This window comes from Micromys minutus (assembly GCF_963924665.1).
Source record: "Micromys minutus genome assembly, chromosome: 23".
In the NCBI taxonomy this organism is placed as follows: domain Eukaryota; kingdom Metazoa; phylum Chordata; class Mammalia; order Rodentia; family Muridae; genus Micromys; species Micromys minutus.
The window spans coordinates 29,793,191-29,808,931 of NC_137958.1; the positions used below are offsets into that span (position 1 = coordinate 29,793,191).

Sequence of the window (15,741 nt, forward strand, 5' to 3'; positions counted from 1 at the left end):
TGTGTGAGGGAGTGTGTATGTGTCTGTGTGAGTGTGTGTGAGTGTGTATGGGTACGTGTGTGATTGTATGTCTGTGTGTGAGGGAGTGTTTGTGTGTAAGTGGAAAGGTCATCACCAGATTTCTTCCTCAGTTCCTTTCACCTCATTTGTTTGTCTGTTGGAGACAAGTTCCCCTGAACCCGGAGCTTGCTGCTTGTCTAGACTGGCCCGGTCTGGTTCCCAGCACTGAGGTTTCCAGGTCATTGCTGCTTTATGGGGATTTAATGTGGACTCTGGATCCCAAACTCAGGTATTCACTCTCTCATGGCAAGTACATTATAAATTGAACTCTTCTCCCAGCTCCAGAATGATTCTTATTTTTATTTATTTATTTATTTTTAACGAGGTCCAACCTGACACAGCCGACACAGTCTTAGAAACACTGATAGATTATGCAACGCATACCTGGGCCAGAGTATTACTTTGTACCCCATAACTATGCACAACCGATACGTATCAATCAGAAAATAAAAATAAAAACAAAACCACTCCCCCATTTCTCACTCCAGAAAGAGACCGGCTGAAACTTTTGTGTTTTCTTTTTCACAATCATGTTATTGTGTCTTTCCCGAACTGTAGTCCTAGAAACGCGTTGCTTCAAACCAGAACATTTTTTTTTTTAATTTCAAACCAGAAACTCCTGGTTCCACTAGGAATTGTCTTTTTCTACCTGACTTGGAGCGTGTTTCTCTCTGGCTTCTCTTGTCATGTACATAGCCATAAAAACCACTACATCATCCCTGGATGTGGGCTTCCATCAGATGATTTCCATGGCCCCCGTGGACTCTGAGCAGTTATTTTCGATGTTTGCCCAGAAGTGAGCAGGAATTACTTTGTTGGAGCTGCTCTAGTTGCCAAAAGGGAAGTGGTTATTGATGTCCCTTTCAAAGTCAACAAATGACAGCTAAAAGGAACAGTGGAAGGTGATTGTGGCAGTTAGGACTGCAGGCAGCTATAGACACACACACACACACACACACACACACACACACAAATAGATGAAGTTGGTTTCATTATTTCGAGACTGTGGGCGAAGAAGAGACAGGAAGAGACAGATCTTCTCCGTGGCAAAGAAAAGACAGATCTAGTCACAGCCTTGAGCTTAGCTGGCTAAGTGGTTTGCTGCCTTTGGCCTCAACACAGGTTTTGTCCTCAGAGCAACCAGTCTTAGGCAGCTGGAATTAGTTAGCTGAACCGTGTTGGGCCTTTGATGCAGCTGGGCCGTCCTCCCCTGATAGCTTTCTTGCCTGGCCTTACAATTAGTGACAGAGCATTGAGGCTACAAAGTTGCTAAGGTCACTGGACGGTCATTGGGATAACGAAGGCTGGTTGAACACTGGCCTGCTGTGGAGACACACTGAGAAGGAGAAACAAACCCAGCAGACAGGCGTTGCCAGAACCCGGCCTCCTGTCCCCTGCCCATGTGCCTGGCTCTCCATGGCATGTCTATACTTGCCTGTTTCATTTTTCAAAACTAGTTTCACATGGGGATATATCTTGAGGAATTTCACATGTTTTGAAGTGATAGCTTCCTCTTTTAATAATTCGGGGGCTTCTGGAAACACAGCCACTGGCCTCTGAGAGCCTCCATTGCACCCCGCAAACGCAGCCTTATACTTACTCTGTGTTATCATGTTGTTGTGCAGGGATGTGCTGAATGACTTCATAAATTGTTCCATGAAAATCTTGCCCTGTTACACCATCAGAGGCTGGGGCAGATCTACTTGACATCTAGAACACATAGCACATTAAAAGAGAAAACTTAGTCCAAGATTAGCCGGAAACACGCAGCAGCGTGAGAATCTTAGAACAGATGCCACCTCTGCAACGCTACTTCCTCCTTGCTCGCTTCCTGCACTCACACTATGTTATCTCAGGAAAAGCTTGACAAACCAAGCACTTATTTTATCATTTAAGAAGAAACATGGAAAACAGTAGGCAGAACAAAACAATAGGAAGAAAAGTAGCAAAAGGGGAAATTAAAACAAAGCAGCAAACAACAGCTTAATAGCTTAGACCCAGAAAGCACATGGGAAACATTGTATCTTAACTTGCTCTTTCGGATACTTTTTTGCCTCACAAGCCAGGATGAATTTTTCTTTTACTAGTAGTTGTTTTCTTATGTTCATTGCCTTGGGCTGCCCATCTTCATATGAAAGTGGTATCCTGGCTTCTTCCCACTCAGATCCCCCACCCCCACCCCACCCCACCCCACCCCACCCCCACTCCATCCCCACCTCACCCCACCCCACCCCTGCATGTATTACTGTCTTTATTATCTTCGGCTGTTCCTTCTGGTGTTGGCTTCTCACCTCATCCCCAAAGCACCTGGCATGGTCAGTTAAAGTCAGAAGAATTCTCAAACACTTCTGATTGGAGATATGCTACGTGTTACAGAATCAAACAAGGCTCCTGAGCTGCAACTCGAGGGCACACTTATCTGCTTCAGGCCCTCGTAGACACTGAGTCCTTGGGGTCGGCAGAGGCTTCAACTAGTGCTCCAGTCTGCATCCAATCAATACCCCAGTCTTACTATTCATCACCATCCACCCCTTTATAATGAACCATTAGAAATATGTGTGTGTGTGTGTGTGTGTGTGTGTGTGTGTATGTGTGTATTTCAATAAATAAATTCTATGCTTCAAAACTCAGTATGTCCTTTTAGCTCTACCGTCTCCTGCTCTAAGCTTTGAAGATACATCTCAGAAGGGATTGTCACAACACCATGAAAGTCCTTTCAGCTGACAGATCAATCACATTTCTATTTTGTCTTTTTTTTTTTTTTTTTTTTTTTTGGTAGAGTTGTAGAGTGACATGGTCCCGTCCAAGACCCTAAGATGGAAGGGGGGCACTGGCAGGGGGGCCTTGTCGGGTGCATCTCCTCTTTGTCTATGATGGATCGGGAGCTATTCACTCACCCTGGGGAGGGTGAGATTCAACCAGCTTGTCTGCATTACTCTGGGGACATTTCTGAAATAAAGTCTGTAGCCAGAAAGACGGAGCACACAGGGCGATAGGATGCTTAGAACAAAGGGGCTGTTTCCGAATAGCAAATAGTTCTCTTCTTAAAAATGGAAGAAAGAAACCAGGAGCAAGCACTCCATTTCTGGTTCCATCCATAAGGGGACAATTACAGAAGAATGAGACTCATGAGTGCTAAGAGTTCAGGGGCACATTCCGCTTGAAACTGATTACATGTTTAAAAGAGACTGACTGAAAATAAATAGTTTCAACTATAAAAGCCCCTGCATATTTTTTTTAGGATTGCAGTTTTAGGGTAATAATAAAAATGTATGCCTGTATATTAGTAGGCTTGTATTATATGGTAACTCCCTTATGACAAGTAAGGAGCGTCAAGGATAAGATTGGATGTCTCTGCAAAGCTATTGGAGGTCATGAGGCAGAAAGAGAGGGAGCAGAGGGGGTACAGTGAGTTCTGCAAAGTGATGGGCTGAGGTCACCTAGGTAGGCAACTAGGATAACTTAAGACGGGGACTCTAGGTCTCCAGTCTTCTTCCCTCTATATATTCAATCTCACTGATTCTCTGCTCATAGAATACACCGGGGAAAGAATGCCCATCCTTACTTCAGGCAGCTTTACTATTTCTAGAAGAGAAGGAACATGAGAGAAACGCCTTAGCTCCACCAGTCCCATTGTCTAGTGAATCAACATGGTGGAATGCAGGGAGGGCTAGCAAAGCCAAGGCCTAGTTAGGACACCGTCCTAGTTCTTCAGTGAGTGCTGCTTACACCTCTGGGAAAGCGGAATTCTACTTCTTGTTTAATCAGCCAGTAGGAAAACCAACCCTGGGAACAGCAGACGCATCTGGGAAAGCCACAAACTCGTATATCCCGAAGTCACTGAGGGCGTCTTCATGGCCTGAAAAGGGGGGGGGGGAAGACACATCTTACAGAAGCCAAGCTTTCCATTGATACATGTTCATGCATTGCCTGCTCCTCTAAGTGATATTTGCATGGAACCATTTAACATGTCCTAGTCCCATATGTTCACATTGGCATTGAATGGTTTGGGGGAGAAGTCTTTCTAAAGAGGAAAAAAAATGGACTCATCCAATTATCCCTAAAAGCCTCATGTGGGGACACTGTATCACATGCTCAGAAACAGATATGTGGACAAAATTGAGCATTCACCAACAACGAGGCCTCAGCCCGGAGGTCACAGCGACCCACAGCATGTACTGAATTTCAATGGCTCTAACAGAGAACATGAGAAAAGAATTGTACCAGTGGCTACACTGACAAAAAACCCCCTTGCAGCGCAATAGGCACATCACCCAATCTCTGTCTCAGAAATAAGGAGGAGGGGGTGGTTGGGAGGAGCCAGATGGGCTTGGGACCCGCCCCCTCTGTAACACCCAATTACTGTAAGTGAGCAAAGACCAGGTAAGAGGAAGGAGCCCCCCCCCCCCATTTTATTAAGAGTCACATTAGGCTTTTTATATCATCTTATTCTACTTCTCATAACAACCTCAGGAGGAAGTTTTTTTGTTTTGTTTTTTTTTTTTTTGTTTTGTTTTTTTTTAAAATCTCTGTTAAATAGATAAGGAATTTAAGGCTAAGAAGAAAAATTTTCCCAGGGTATATGTCAGATATAGAGAACTGAAACCTGGCTCTCGGCGACATCACCATTCCAGCATAAGCTCCATTGTGAACTAAGAACAGCTCAGTGTAGAGTCCACAATGAAGGGTGAGGGTCAGCGGGGACAAAGGAGCAGCCCAATCTGATCATCCCTCCATTTCTTCCTCTCCTCAGGATGGGGCTGCCAGCACTGTGTGTCCCCCAGGAGCTACAAAAGTCCCCCTTTGCTCTTACAGACCAATGACAAGAGGGCCACTGAGTGAGAGTGAACAGAATTCAATAGCTTCATCTCTGATCTCTTGGCCTTGTCTGTAAATCGAGTGGAGAGATCCCTGGCTTATCTCACAGACCTGAGTGGCTCACACCAAACCACTATAGGGGTAGCATTTTGTAAAGGGAAGACACTGAACAATGTAGGGAGAATGGTTGTGTGAGTATCGGCGTCTACTAATTCTATCCCAGCGACAGTGATGTCGTCAACAGCAGAAAAAAAAAAAAAAACCGACGACGAGAGCCAGCACTATGGACAGCGCCCCTCCCCGGCCTGTCCCTACCTGAAAACGTTTGAGCTTTTCTGTATTCCGACTCTGGTCTGAAAAGACAAACAGACACTCTGATCAAGGGTTATGACTGGGGGAAAATTTTTTAAAAAGTTATTTCCATAGAAACATATACATTACCTGCCTTCTAGCTTCTGCCGTATAGCTGGAAGAAGAAAGAGGAAACTCGGTAAAGAATTTTTTTTTTTTTTTTTTTTTTTTTTTTTTTTTTTTTTTTTTTTTTAGAATGTTTCTAAAATGTATTAACGATCTTTTTGTATTCTTAACCTACCTTTGTAAGGTTGATATTTTTTCCACAGGAAAAGAAGACACATGGATATAATCAAAAACAGCGATATACCAGTTAGACTTGCTAACGGGGACAGTGACTTTCCCCTTTGTGCCAGCTTCTCCAGCCCTAAAAAAATAGCAATAAATTACTAAATAATTTGATTTTTTAATAGTTCTTCTTTACTTAAACAGACACCATTGCTCATTCCTCTCCTTCTCTCTTCTTCATCCCCCAATGGGTGGGATACATTGATTTAAAACTTAAGCCACAAACTTCCTGGGGATATTTGGGATTGGAGATGTGGCTGCGTACCTGGGAGATAATGACGTAATACACAAGCCATAGAAAACTGTTCCCGTCCTTCCTCTGTCACATGTCTCCCACTTTCCCATAAATGCTTCAGCTCTCTGTCCCTACAGCGTCAGATGCAGGATGCTCTCTGTCCCTCCACTCTTGCTGTTTCAGTGTGACTCGGGGGTGTGACCCTTTCAGGGACATAATAGTATATATTTAAGGGCATGAGAGGAAGAGGGCTTATCTCAAATGCACCTAACTATTTTTTTAACCAGTCCAGAAATGCCAATATCCCAAATAACACGTGCATGCAAATCTCAGTAAAATATCTGAAGTCAAGTCTGACAGTACAAACTTGAAGACTACCCCAAATTTGATACCAGAACTGACTGCAGAAGGAGAAATTTGTCTCCTGAAAAAAAATTTTTGACCTCCACAAGTGCATTGTGAAACATGAACATGCACACACACACACACACACACACACACACACACACAAACACACACACACACACACACACACAAGACAAAGTAAACGTAAAATCCCACCTTGTAACTAAAAGTCATTTTATTTTTTAGAACATTCATTTTATTACTAGAACTGTATTGTGTATGGTGCTAATAGCTGTAACACATATGAGGAGGAGTATTTACAATATACCAAACTCTGTGCTAAGGATGAGTGGCCCATAGTATCTGCTGAGTAGCCTTGGCAATTTTATTAGAGAAATTACAATATCTCCTCTGAGCTGAGGAGCTGATGGCTTACAAAAGTCACTTAGGTTATAGTGGTGGAGATAATCTCAGGTTTTTAATATTTCATTCTGCCTCCTTCCAATGCAATTTATACAATGAATTGACAATGGTTATGTGAATACCAGCCCTGGACTATGGTATGTTTAGTCACATATTAACCTGTATTGAAGGAAGTAGTTGTAATCTTTAACATGCAGCTCTATGTCAGTGTGCAAATGAGTCCTGGCAATCTCCTGCCTACTCACACTGATGTGTCCTGAAATCATAATCCAATGGCTGTAAGGCTGCTTCCATTTCAGACATAGAATCTGTGTGTGATATGTGACATGTTGGCTACTTGGTTCTTCAGGGAATGACTAGTCAGCATCCCCTTCCTTTTCCTCCATAAAGGTTCTGTTAGTGTCTCCAGGAGTTAGGTTAAGTCTGAGCCCTTACCCATCTCCTTTTCTCAACACAGGGCTATCAAAAAACATCTTGGTCCCCCCCTGTAGAATAGTATCATTTACAAATGTCTTGTCTTTTCCTACAGTAGCATAGCTTGTAGATTGTGAGCTATGGCAGACAGGTTAAGGAGCCAATGCTGTCCCCTCTTATTTGACCACACATTCTCTTCTCATATCCTCTTTAGGTCTGGGAGACAAGGATATGTTTTATTATGAAAAATCCCATGCCATTTATATGAACTTTCTACCAATGCTCGGATAAATACCTGTTTGTTCATCAGCAGTGCCAACAATTTTCTCTGCTGAACTGGATCTTAACCAAACAGTTATTTGAAGTATAAATGGCTAAATGTCACCATAGGTTGACTACAGATACAAGAACTCACCAAAGCCAAAGGCATTATGTTGTAAGAAACAATCTCTTTCCAGGAAATATGTTCCCCCTCTGCTTGGTACCAAGGCCCTAACCTCTTCCTTATTTTGGCATGAGACTCCTGGAAAATTCCAGTTAAAAATTATGTTTATTTGTGTGTGTGTGTGTGTGTGTGTAAGTATATATTTTACTTCTCCACTTCTGGCTTGTGGAGGTCAGTAAAGGCCATCAAATCCCCCGAAGTAAGAGCTACAGGCAGTTGTGAGCTAACTGATCTGAATGTGGGTCCCCTAGGAAAACAGCAAGTGTTCTCAACAGCCAAGACATCTCTCAGCCCCAGAAAATTCCAAGTCTTAACACCAAATTTCAGATCCTTCAACCCTTTCACCTCACAATAGCCACACTACTAAATTCAGAATGTCTAAAAATAACCAGGTTCTAATTTATCTTATTATGCAGAAAAACATTTTAGTATAGTCTTCGCAGTTTTTTAAATTTTTTCCCTTAAAATTAAAAATACAGCAGTGATGTGTATGTCAGAGTGCTCCTCTTTCTTATGGCGAATTTGCTCTGGCGTCCACTGTTGCCAGATACGTCTATGATTCTTAAACCTGGCAACAACCTGGTGGCCTTACCCTAAGATACCGAAGGCACACTTTCTCCTATCCCTCATTCTTAGCCTTCTCCCACTTGGACAAGTATTTAAGTAATCAAATTTTTAGATTCTCTTCAGCAGAGTGTCACAACCTTCCCGTTCCTCATTCTTTCTTCTATCCCTCGATTCCTTCTTTATCATCCTCTCCCTCCCAGTGTCTTCTGTTTGTCTGCAACCAGAGACCCACCTTGTGGTGATTAATCCCCTGCCAGTCAAAAGCTTGGCTGTAGTGAAAGCCAGCGTTCTCTTCTTGGAGACTGAAGATGCACTTGGTCCTTTTCTTGGCCCTCTCACCTAGGCTTCTGTGGTTCCCTGATCCTGTCCCCGTTTCTTTGTCTAGAATGAATGTCAAAAGGTCCTCTTGCTATAGTCTCAGCCCTCGACAAGTGTGCTTTTAGATAGACGAGCTTATAGAACTCTGATTGAAATAGGACAGGAGGGAAATTCTGGTCTCCTATGGGGACCCATAAAGCTGGTCTAGGCACTTGGAATAGCAGCCCTCTTCCTTCATTCAGAGTTCATGTTATTGGTTTGTACATGGCATGCCACCCTCCCCACTATTTTCAGCACAATGGGCTTGTTCATCAAAGCCAGAGTGCAAATGGTGTTTGCCCCCTCCCAAAGCAAACAAATAAAATGGAATGACATGTTAAGTGCAAATATGGGCGAGAGGAGTGGTGGCCATGGTTTCGCTACCCTGCTGTTTGAGGCTGTACCCCGAACAGGACAGCCATATGCTACACAGGCCGTGTGTGTATTCCTGGGTGAGAATGGAGTCCTGAGAACTCGTCTGTCCAATCTGTTCAGTCATTATGGCAGCTGCCTCATGTCCCCATGGAGATGAAGACGCCATACTCTGTGCTGTGTTACTTGCACACTCCTCATGGCCCCACCGGACAGACACAGTTATTCTGCAGTAGGTTCTCAAGCAGCTGTCGGCAAAGGCCTTGGGATTCAGACAACAAAGTTTTATCTCAGTCCGTGTCTTCACTGACCCAGAGTTGAAAAGTTTGTAGCTAAATGGGGGAACGCGACCAAGTTCTCTTCCCAGTTTGCATCCTTCCCTACATTTTAGTAACGTAAGGTTTTGGATTTTAATTTTGAAATGATTGACTGATCAACATTACATGTAAATCTAAAACACATCTATTATAGATTCCTTTTAAGCCATGCTCGAATGTCCTCGGGGACCTGTGATTATACATTTGAATATCTTCATATACAAACCTTTAAATTCCAAGTAGATAGCAACATTTCCATAAACACACACACACAAAGCATCTCATAGGTCTAGTTAGTATTTTAAAATATGGATATCAGCATTTTAAAAGTCCTTAATTAAGGTAATAAAATCATTACTTTTAAAATATAACTGCTAATTTCTTATTTTTATTAATATTATTTGTTAATTGGCTATTATGTTCTTGAAACAAATAGACATTTCATTGTTTCTCATTAGTATGAAATAGTCCATTGTGTGGCAAAGTGTCTTCTTATTTGTACTAAGTTAATTGAGAAAATTATTCAAAGAAACTTCTTTAAATACATATCCATATTTTAAAGTATTAACTGAACCTAAATCACTACTATGGGAAGCAATGCATACACACTGCTTTATATGCATGGTTCTATATGTGTTGATTATAAGGACAATAGTCACACCAATAGTTTAGTGACCTAAAAAGAATAGAATGTTTAAGATTGTTAAAAAGAAAGGACTTGAATTCAGATGTTATTCTGTCATGCGTTTGCTGTGTTTCTCTGCCAGTTGCCTCTGTTTTCTTTAGATATCTCCACTGAGCTACAGAAAAGTCAATTAATAATATCTCAGATGAGAGGTGAATCACAGCCCTCAGAGGTGGACGTCTCCACCTGTCTCGCTTCCTGCAGGCTGAAGACAGAGAGCTAATTGTCACGTTCTCCAGCCTTCCTCTCCCTAACCGGAAGATGCCAATAAAACTGTTGATTATTTCCTGGCCTTGTTAGTTATTCTTGTCCCATGTCTGCGACCCTGGAGTCATCCCGGACTCCCTTTCCCTTTGCTGTCTATATCTCACTGCTGGCCCTTTAAAGCGGGTATGTAGCTTTGCCTTGTTAAAAAAAAAGGGACTCATTTACTTCCTGCCACTTGCCACCAGAGACACGGAGCTTCAGTTTGGTTCTAGAAACTTCTTAAAGGCAAATGTCCCATCCTCAGAGATGATTTCAAATTCCCTACAAGCCTTAATACAGCTTGTTTGTGAGGGCGAATTTTTTAATAAGTGTTCAGTGACCTTGTGAGCAGTGGTCATGTGTCAGTTCGTGTGTTTAGTCTGTGCTGCAGAAATCCATTCCTTTCAAAACACACATGGAACACAGCACATTGATCGCATCGGCGCTACCGATTTTCTTCCTCTCTTTTACGGTTGCTGGAGTCAAGGCTCCGTGAACACGGAGGACTGGAAAACAGGTCTGAAAAGCCACAGTGAGGCCACAAATGTTGACAAGCCCGGATCACCCTGCAAACTGAGCACCTGTTCTGATTTACAATAACACACGCCGGCCTCAGGACAGGTCTAACAGGTTTTGAGACTTTGCTAAGGACAATTATCTGATATGAAGACTGTCTCTGTCTTTGGAATAAGATCTTAGCCAAGTACTGGGGGCTTCTGATATTATGAAAGCATACTGGCTGAATATTAATGTAGAAAGTTCTAAAAGTGGGGAAATCTCAGCTATGATATATTGCTACATATCATACCTACACTTTAACTTGCAATAAGCATAAAGAACACAGAAAACAAGCCTAATATGCTACCAAGATTGCCACCAAACGGTTCCAGATACTGTTTGGTAAACAAACATACATGCACACACCCACCCACACACAGGCACACACATGCATTCACCTCACTTTAAACTATTTTTTCAGTTAGCCACTTGGTTAAAAGCTGGTTGAGCCTATACAAATGTAGTAAATTATGAACCAAAAGATGTTTTTTTTCTGTTGTGTGCATATTATATTTCGAGCAGGATTTTTTTTTAAATCAGGGGTTGTTTGATTTTCAGTGCCTATCCCTTATTTAGCCCATAATAGGAGCCATGTAGTGGATTAACACGTGCTAATTTTAATTTCTTGAACACACATTCTTTGGAAGGTCTACAAGAAAAATGTATTACCTTTTATTTTTGTGAGGTACGATTTAGGTACGGATTTTGTAGCTTTATTCTCTAATACACTAGACACTAGAAAAGATGTAGTTATGCATCACTTAAATTCAAATGGGTAAAGAAGAAAGAAAAGTAACACGTTAATGCACATTAGCATAACTGTGCTTGAACTGCCGAGAAGCTAAGCAATGTTAGTGGCTGCCATGTTGGACAGTGATGACACAGACCGCTTCTTCCTTGCATTAAGTTCTGCTGGACCACACTCCAGCCAGCGGTACAGTCACCATAGTAACGTTCGCCAAGGGAGGGTATGAATCTCAATGTACTTGGTTTTACAAATACAGTTACCTTAAATCTCAAAGAGTTCTAAGAAAACACACATTTCTTCATCAACCCGCAGCCTTTATTCACCTTGATAACCTTTTGTGACTCTCTAGGACCTTTCTTTAAAACGAATTAAAAATTAATTGGAGGGAAAAATCTTAAACAAGTAGTTGTCACACTTGGACTAAATATTATTATTTGGCCTTAAATGCCACAGCTGAAGTTCCTTACCCAGTTAGTCTGGGGTGTCTTAATGAGAGATTTGCTTTTTTATCTGTTTATTTTTAGACAATATCACGCTATGCAGTTTATGCTGGTCTTGAGATTGACAGAGGATTCATCCTGCCTCAGACACTTGAGAAACTACTTTTTGGTGGGAGAGGATTGAGCCAAGTCTTCCTCATGTAGCCCTGGCAGTCCTATAACTCGCTCTGTAGACTAGGCTGGCCTAGAACTCACAGAGATCTCTGCCTATCTCTGCCTCCCAACTGCTGGGATGAAAGGTGTGCCTTAGCCTTTTCTTCTGTTTTCTGTGTTTTTATTTTATGTGCATTGGTGTTTTGCCTGCATGAGTGTCTGTGTGGGGTTGTCAGGTCCCTTGGAACAGGATTTACAGACAGTGGTGAGCTCTCATGAGGGCACTGGGAATTGAACTCGGGTCCTCTGGAAGAGCAGCCAGTGCTCTTAAGTGCTAAGCCGTCTCTCCAGTGAGAAACTGCATATTTTGAAGCAAACTGTCTAGGTGACCTTAATGTAAGCAGCTAAATAAACTGTAAATGGTAAGTTTTAGTCTAAGGATTTAAAAATCCTGTAAACATGTATCTTACTCTTGCTTCCTTTATTGAACACAATGTACTGAGATCTTTGTTATCTGTCCTATTCTAGGCACCCTGGATACTGATATGGAACAGAAGGCTGGCAAATCCATGGTTCTAAAGTTTTGCACACTTGTTCCTTTACCAACACAATCATCTAAATCAGTGTTTCCTATTCAAACTGTGGATTTTTTTTTTTTTTTTTCTCAAGTTGGGTCCTGTTTGTCTTTTTTTTTTTTTTTTTTTTTTTTTTTTTGTACTGATAGCAGTAGAAGAAATAATAACAAAAGAGAAAAGGGTGAGGGAGGAAAAGAAGGAAGGGTGATAAAAAGGAAGATGACAAGAAAGCAGAAGAAAGGAGAAGAAGAGGAGATTTGGGAACCCGGAGTGTGGAGTAGATAGACCGTGGTGGTCGAGTGTGGCACACCGTGTGACAGGGAAGAGTGTGAGGGGGTGGCTTTCTGCTAGGCCAGCAGAGAATGGAGAGATTCACTAAAAATCGTGGGACTGTGGACAGAATGGGTGTGGGGGAGGAAGAAAATGGCTTACTTCTGCTCACTTGAACCTATCTTCCACTTTTAGAACTTCTGAGAGGGGCATCTAGGAGGCAGCTGTGTGTCCAGCCTTGGGCTTTGAAGATGAGGACGTAAGAAAGCCAGTGATCTGTGTCCATGGGGAGGAGGGAAAGTGTACAGGGGTCACACCAGGGAACAGAGCCATGCTCCACAAAGAAGGTCGTGGGGTGGGGGTCTGCTACATGTCCCTCACAAGCTATGATTCTTAAGCTTTTGGGTCATGGCACTTCTAAAGATGCAACTTCTAGAAGATGATGAATTTTATAGACCTGTGAAAAAGTTGTTTCCAAGCTGATGTGGCTCCTCATAATATTCCTGCCTTTTTCGGGTATGCTAGGTGAAGAAAGAGGGGGAACCAAGGAAGACGAAGGGGTGAGTGGGAAAATGGAGAACAAAAATCCAACTCGTGTGTGTTCGTTCTTCTAACTTTAACAGTACATGCAAACCCTTAAGTGATCAGTCTAGCGCCTCTGATACTCCTGCTTGTAAAACCAGGAGAGCAACGACAGACTTTTAGAAGTAATTTATTGACTCTCTCTTCCTAGCTCCCCACAGCTGGCATTTGAATTTCTCTCCATTTTGCTTTGAGTTTTTATTCTTTGAGCCTCCCAACCCAGGGCTTAGTTAACTGTGGAAAAAGAGCATTTGAACAACAGATGTTCTCTTATCTATTGAAGTTCTCTTATCCGAAGGCCTCTGGGCAACCGAGGTGCCTGTGCCTTGTCCTTTTGCACACTTACCTACGGAGGTGATGATGACGGTGAATCGAGTTTCATCGCGTCTTCCCGTGATGTTGTTGTAAGCACAGCACACGTAGTCAGCTGTCTTCTGGGCCACTTTCTCAGACGCAACTTCTAAACGAGGCCCGTGCTTAATGACGCGCGTGGTATTGTCAGATCTTCGGATCCAGGAGTAGGTGTTGGGAGGATAAGAATCAGCAGAACAGTCAAAGAGGACAGCTTCCCCCAGGTCAACCGTGAATACTTCTCCCACTTTTAGCCCTTTGTCAGAATTAACCTGAAGTCCATACGGTCCATCTATATTAAAAAAAGAAAAAAAAAAAAGAAAGATGGAGGGTGTGTGTCATTCAGTAACAGCACAGTTTCAGGGTCTAAAGAGCTTGGTCTCAGCTTACTTCCTTTCAAAGTCTTCATGTAGGTTTGAGCAAACAGGTCCTCCCTTAAAGCCCCAATTAGTGATGAGATTCCCCAAAGTGGAAATTACTTGACTGAACATATTTGTAATAGGTAGAGCCTGAAACTTAGTTTGCAGATTTACAGGCACTGCATCTTCAGTGTGAGGCTGAGCTTTCCAGTGCCCTGCTGATAAATGCACCCAGTTGCTAGGCAACCTCAGTCTTTCTGGAATAGGAATTACACTTAAAAATATTTTTACAACAGATAAATACTACTTTCTTCTTAGCAACCATACTTCGAGAAGTGTCTATTTTCCTTCCCAATCACCAGGTCAATGTAAATATTTATTGAAGAGAGTTTCAGAAGGAACAGAGATTTGTGCAGGTAGGTATAAAGGTGTTTTATATTTTAACAGATTAAAAAGTCCTTATAAGCCTCAGATTACTTTTGGAATATAAACACATGCAAACACATGGAATCACACATTTTTCATGAACAGATATTCATTGAAAAAATCAAAAATCTATTTGATTGTTTTTCTACATTTCCACACCCAAGACATTCCCTATGGTTTGTTATAGAGAATAAGGAAAATATTCAAAATATTTTCTGGTCCCTTCTGGTCTGAACATCTGTCCCAATACCAGAAGTAACTGGGTCTCCTGGGTTCCATGGGCATAGGAAAACCCACCCAGCTAGTGGCGCAGGTCCTTTCTGGTCTGAACTTGAACCCTGAGAAGACCTTAGGCACTGGTCCTGCACCCAATCCCACAACACCCAGGAAAATCCCATCATCCAGGTGCTCTAACACGTCCAGGATAACAGGAACACAGGTATGCTAACAGGTCCAGGATTACAGGATCACAGAGGAAGATCAACTCCCAGGAGACTGGACACACCCAGGAGTACTAGAACTCTGACACACTTAATGACTTCAGCAGCTTGGTCACACTGGGACTCCAGTATTTCAGATGCAGCTGGACTCCCAGGAGCTCTGGCACACTCAGGATCCCAGGATCACAAAGAAACCTGGACTCTGAGGAGTTCTGGCACAATCAGGACCTCGAGAAGGACAGGCTCCAGTCAGAGACAGCTAGGGTAGGTAGCATGAGAGATAACCAGATGGGAAAAGGCAAGCACAAGAACATAAGCAACAGAAACCAAGGCTACTTGGCATCATCAGAACCCAGTTCTCCCACTACATCTAGTTCTGGATACACCAACACACCTGAAAAGCAAGAATTAGATTTAAAAACATATCTCATGATGATGATAGAGGACTTGAAGAAAAACATGAATAACTCCTTTAAAGAAATACAGGAGAACACTACCAAATGGGAGAAAGAATTGAACTAAAACATCCAGGATCTAAAAATGTAAATAAAAATAATAAATAAATCACAAAGGGAGACAGCCCTAGAGATAGAAAACCTAGGAAAGAGATCAGGAATCATAGACGCAAGCATCCCCAACAGAATACAAGAGATGGAAGAGAGAATCTCAGGGGTGGAAGATACCATAGAAAACAGTCAAAAAATGCAAAATGCAAAATGCACCTAACCTAAAACATCCAGAAAATCCAGGACACAATGAGAAAACTAAACCTAAGGATAATAGGTATAAAAGAGAGCAAAGATTCCCAACGTAAAGCACCAGTAAATATCTTCAATAAAATTATAGAAGAAAACTTCACTAACGTAAAGATAGAGATGACCATGAACATTAAAGAAGCCTGCAGAACTCCAAATAG

The 15,741-nt window shown here is 42.2% G+C and overlaps 1 protein-coding gene across 2 annotated transcripts in view; it reads right to left on the reverse strand.

Moving 5' to 3' along the window:
- Positions 1-1,656: 1,656 nt before the first annotated feature.
- Positions 1,657-15,741, reverse strand: part of HEPACAM2 (HEPACAM family member 2) — a gene marked incomplete at both ends in the record, with an annotated part of 29,677 nt that continues 15,592 nt past the window's right edge. For both annotated transcript variants that reach the window (XM_080936419.1, XM_080936418.1), the window contains 6 exons: positions 1,657-1,770; positions 3,846-3,919; positions 5,194-5,231; positions 5,320-5,344; positions 5,471-5,596; positions 13,596-13,892. In XM_080936419.1, the coding sequence (XP_080792545.1) occupies positions 1,657-1,770; positions 3,846-3,919; positions 5,194-5,231; positions 5,320-5,344; positions 5,471-5,596; positions 13,596-13,892 (674 nt within the window). The remainder of the gene's footprint in view (positions 1,771-3,845; positions 3,920-5,193; positions 5,232-5,319; positions 5,345-5,470; positions 5,597-13,595; positions 13,893-15,741) is intronic.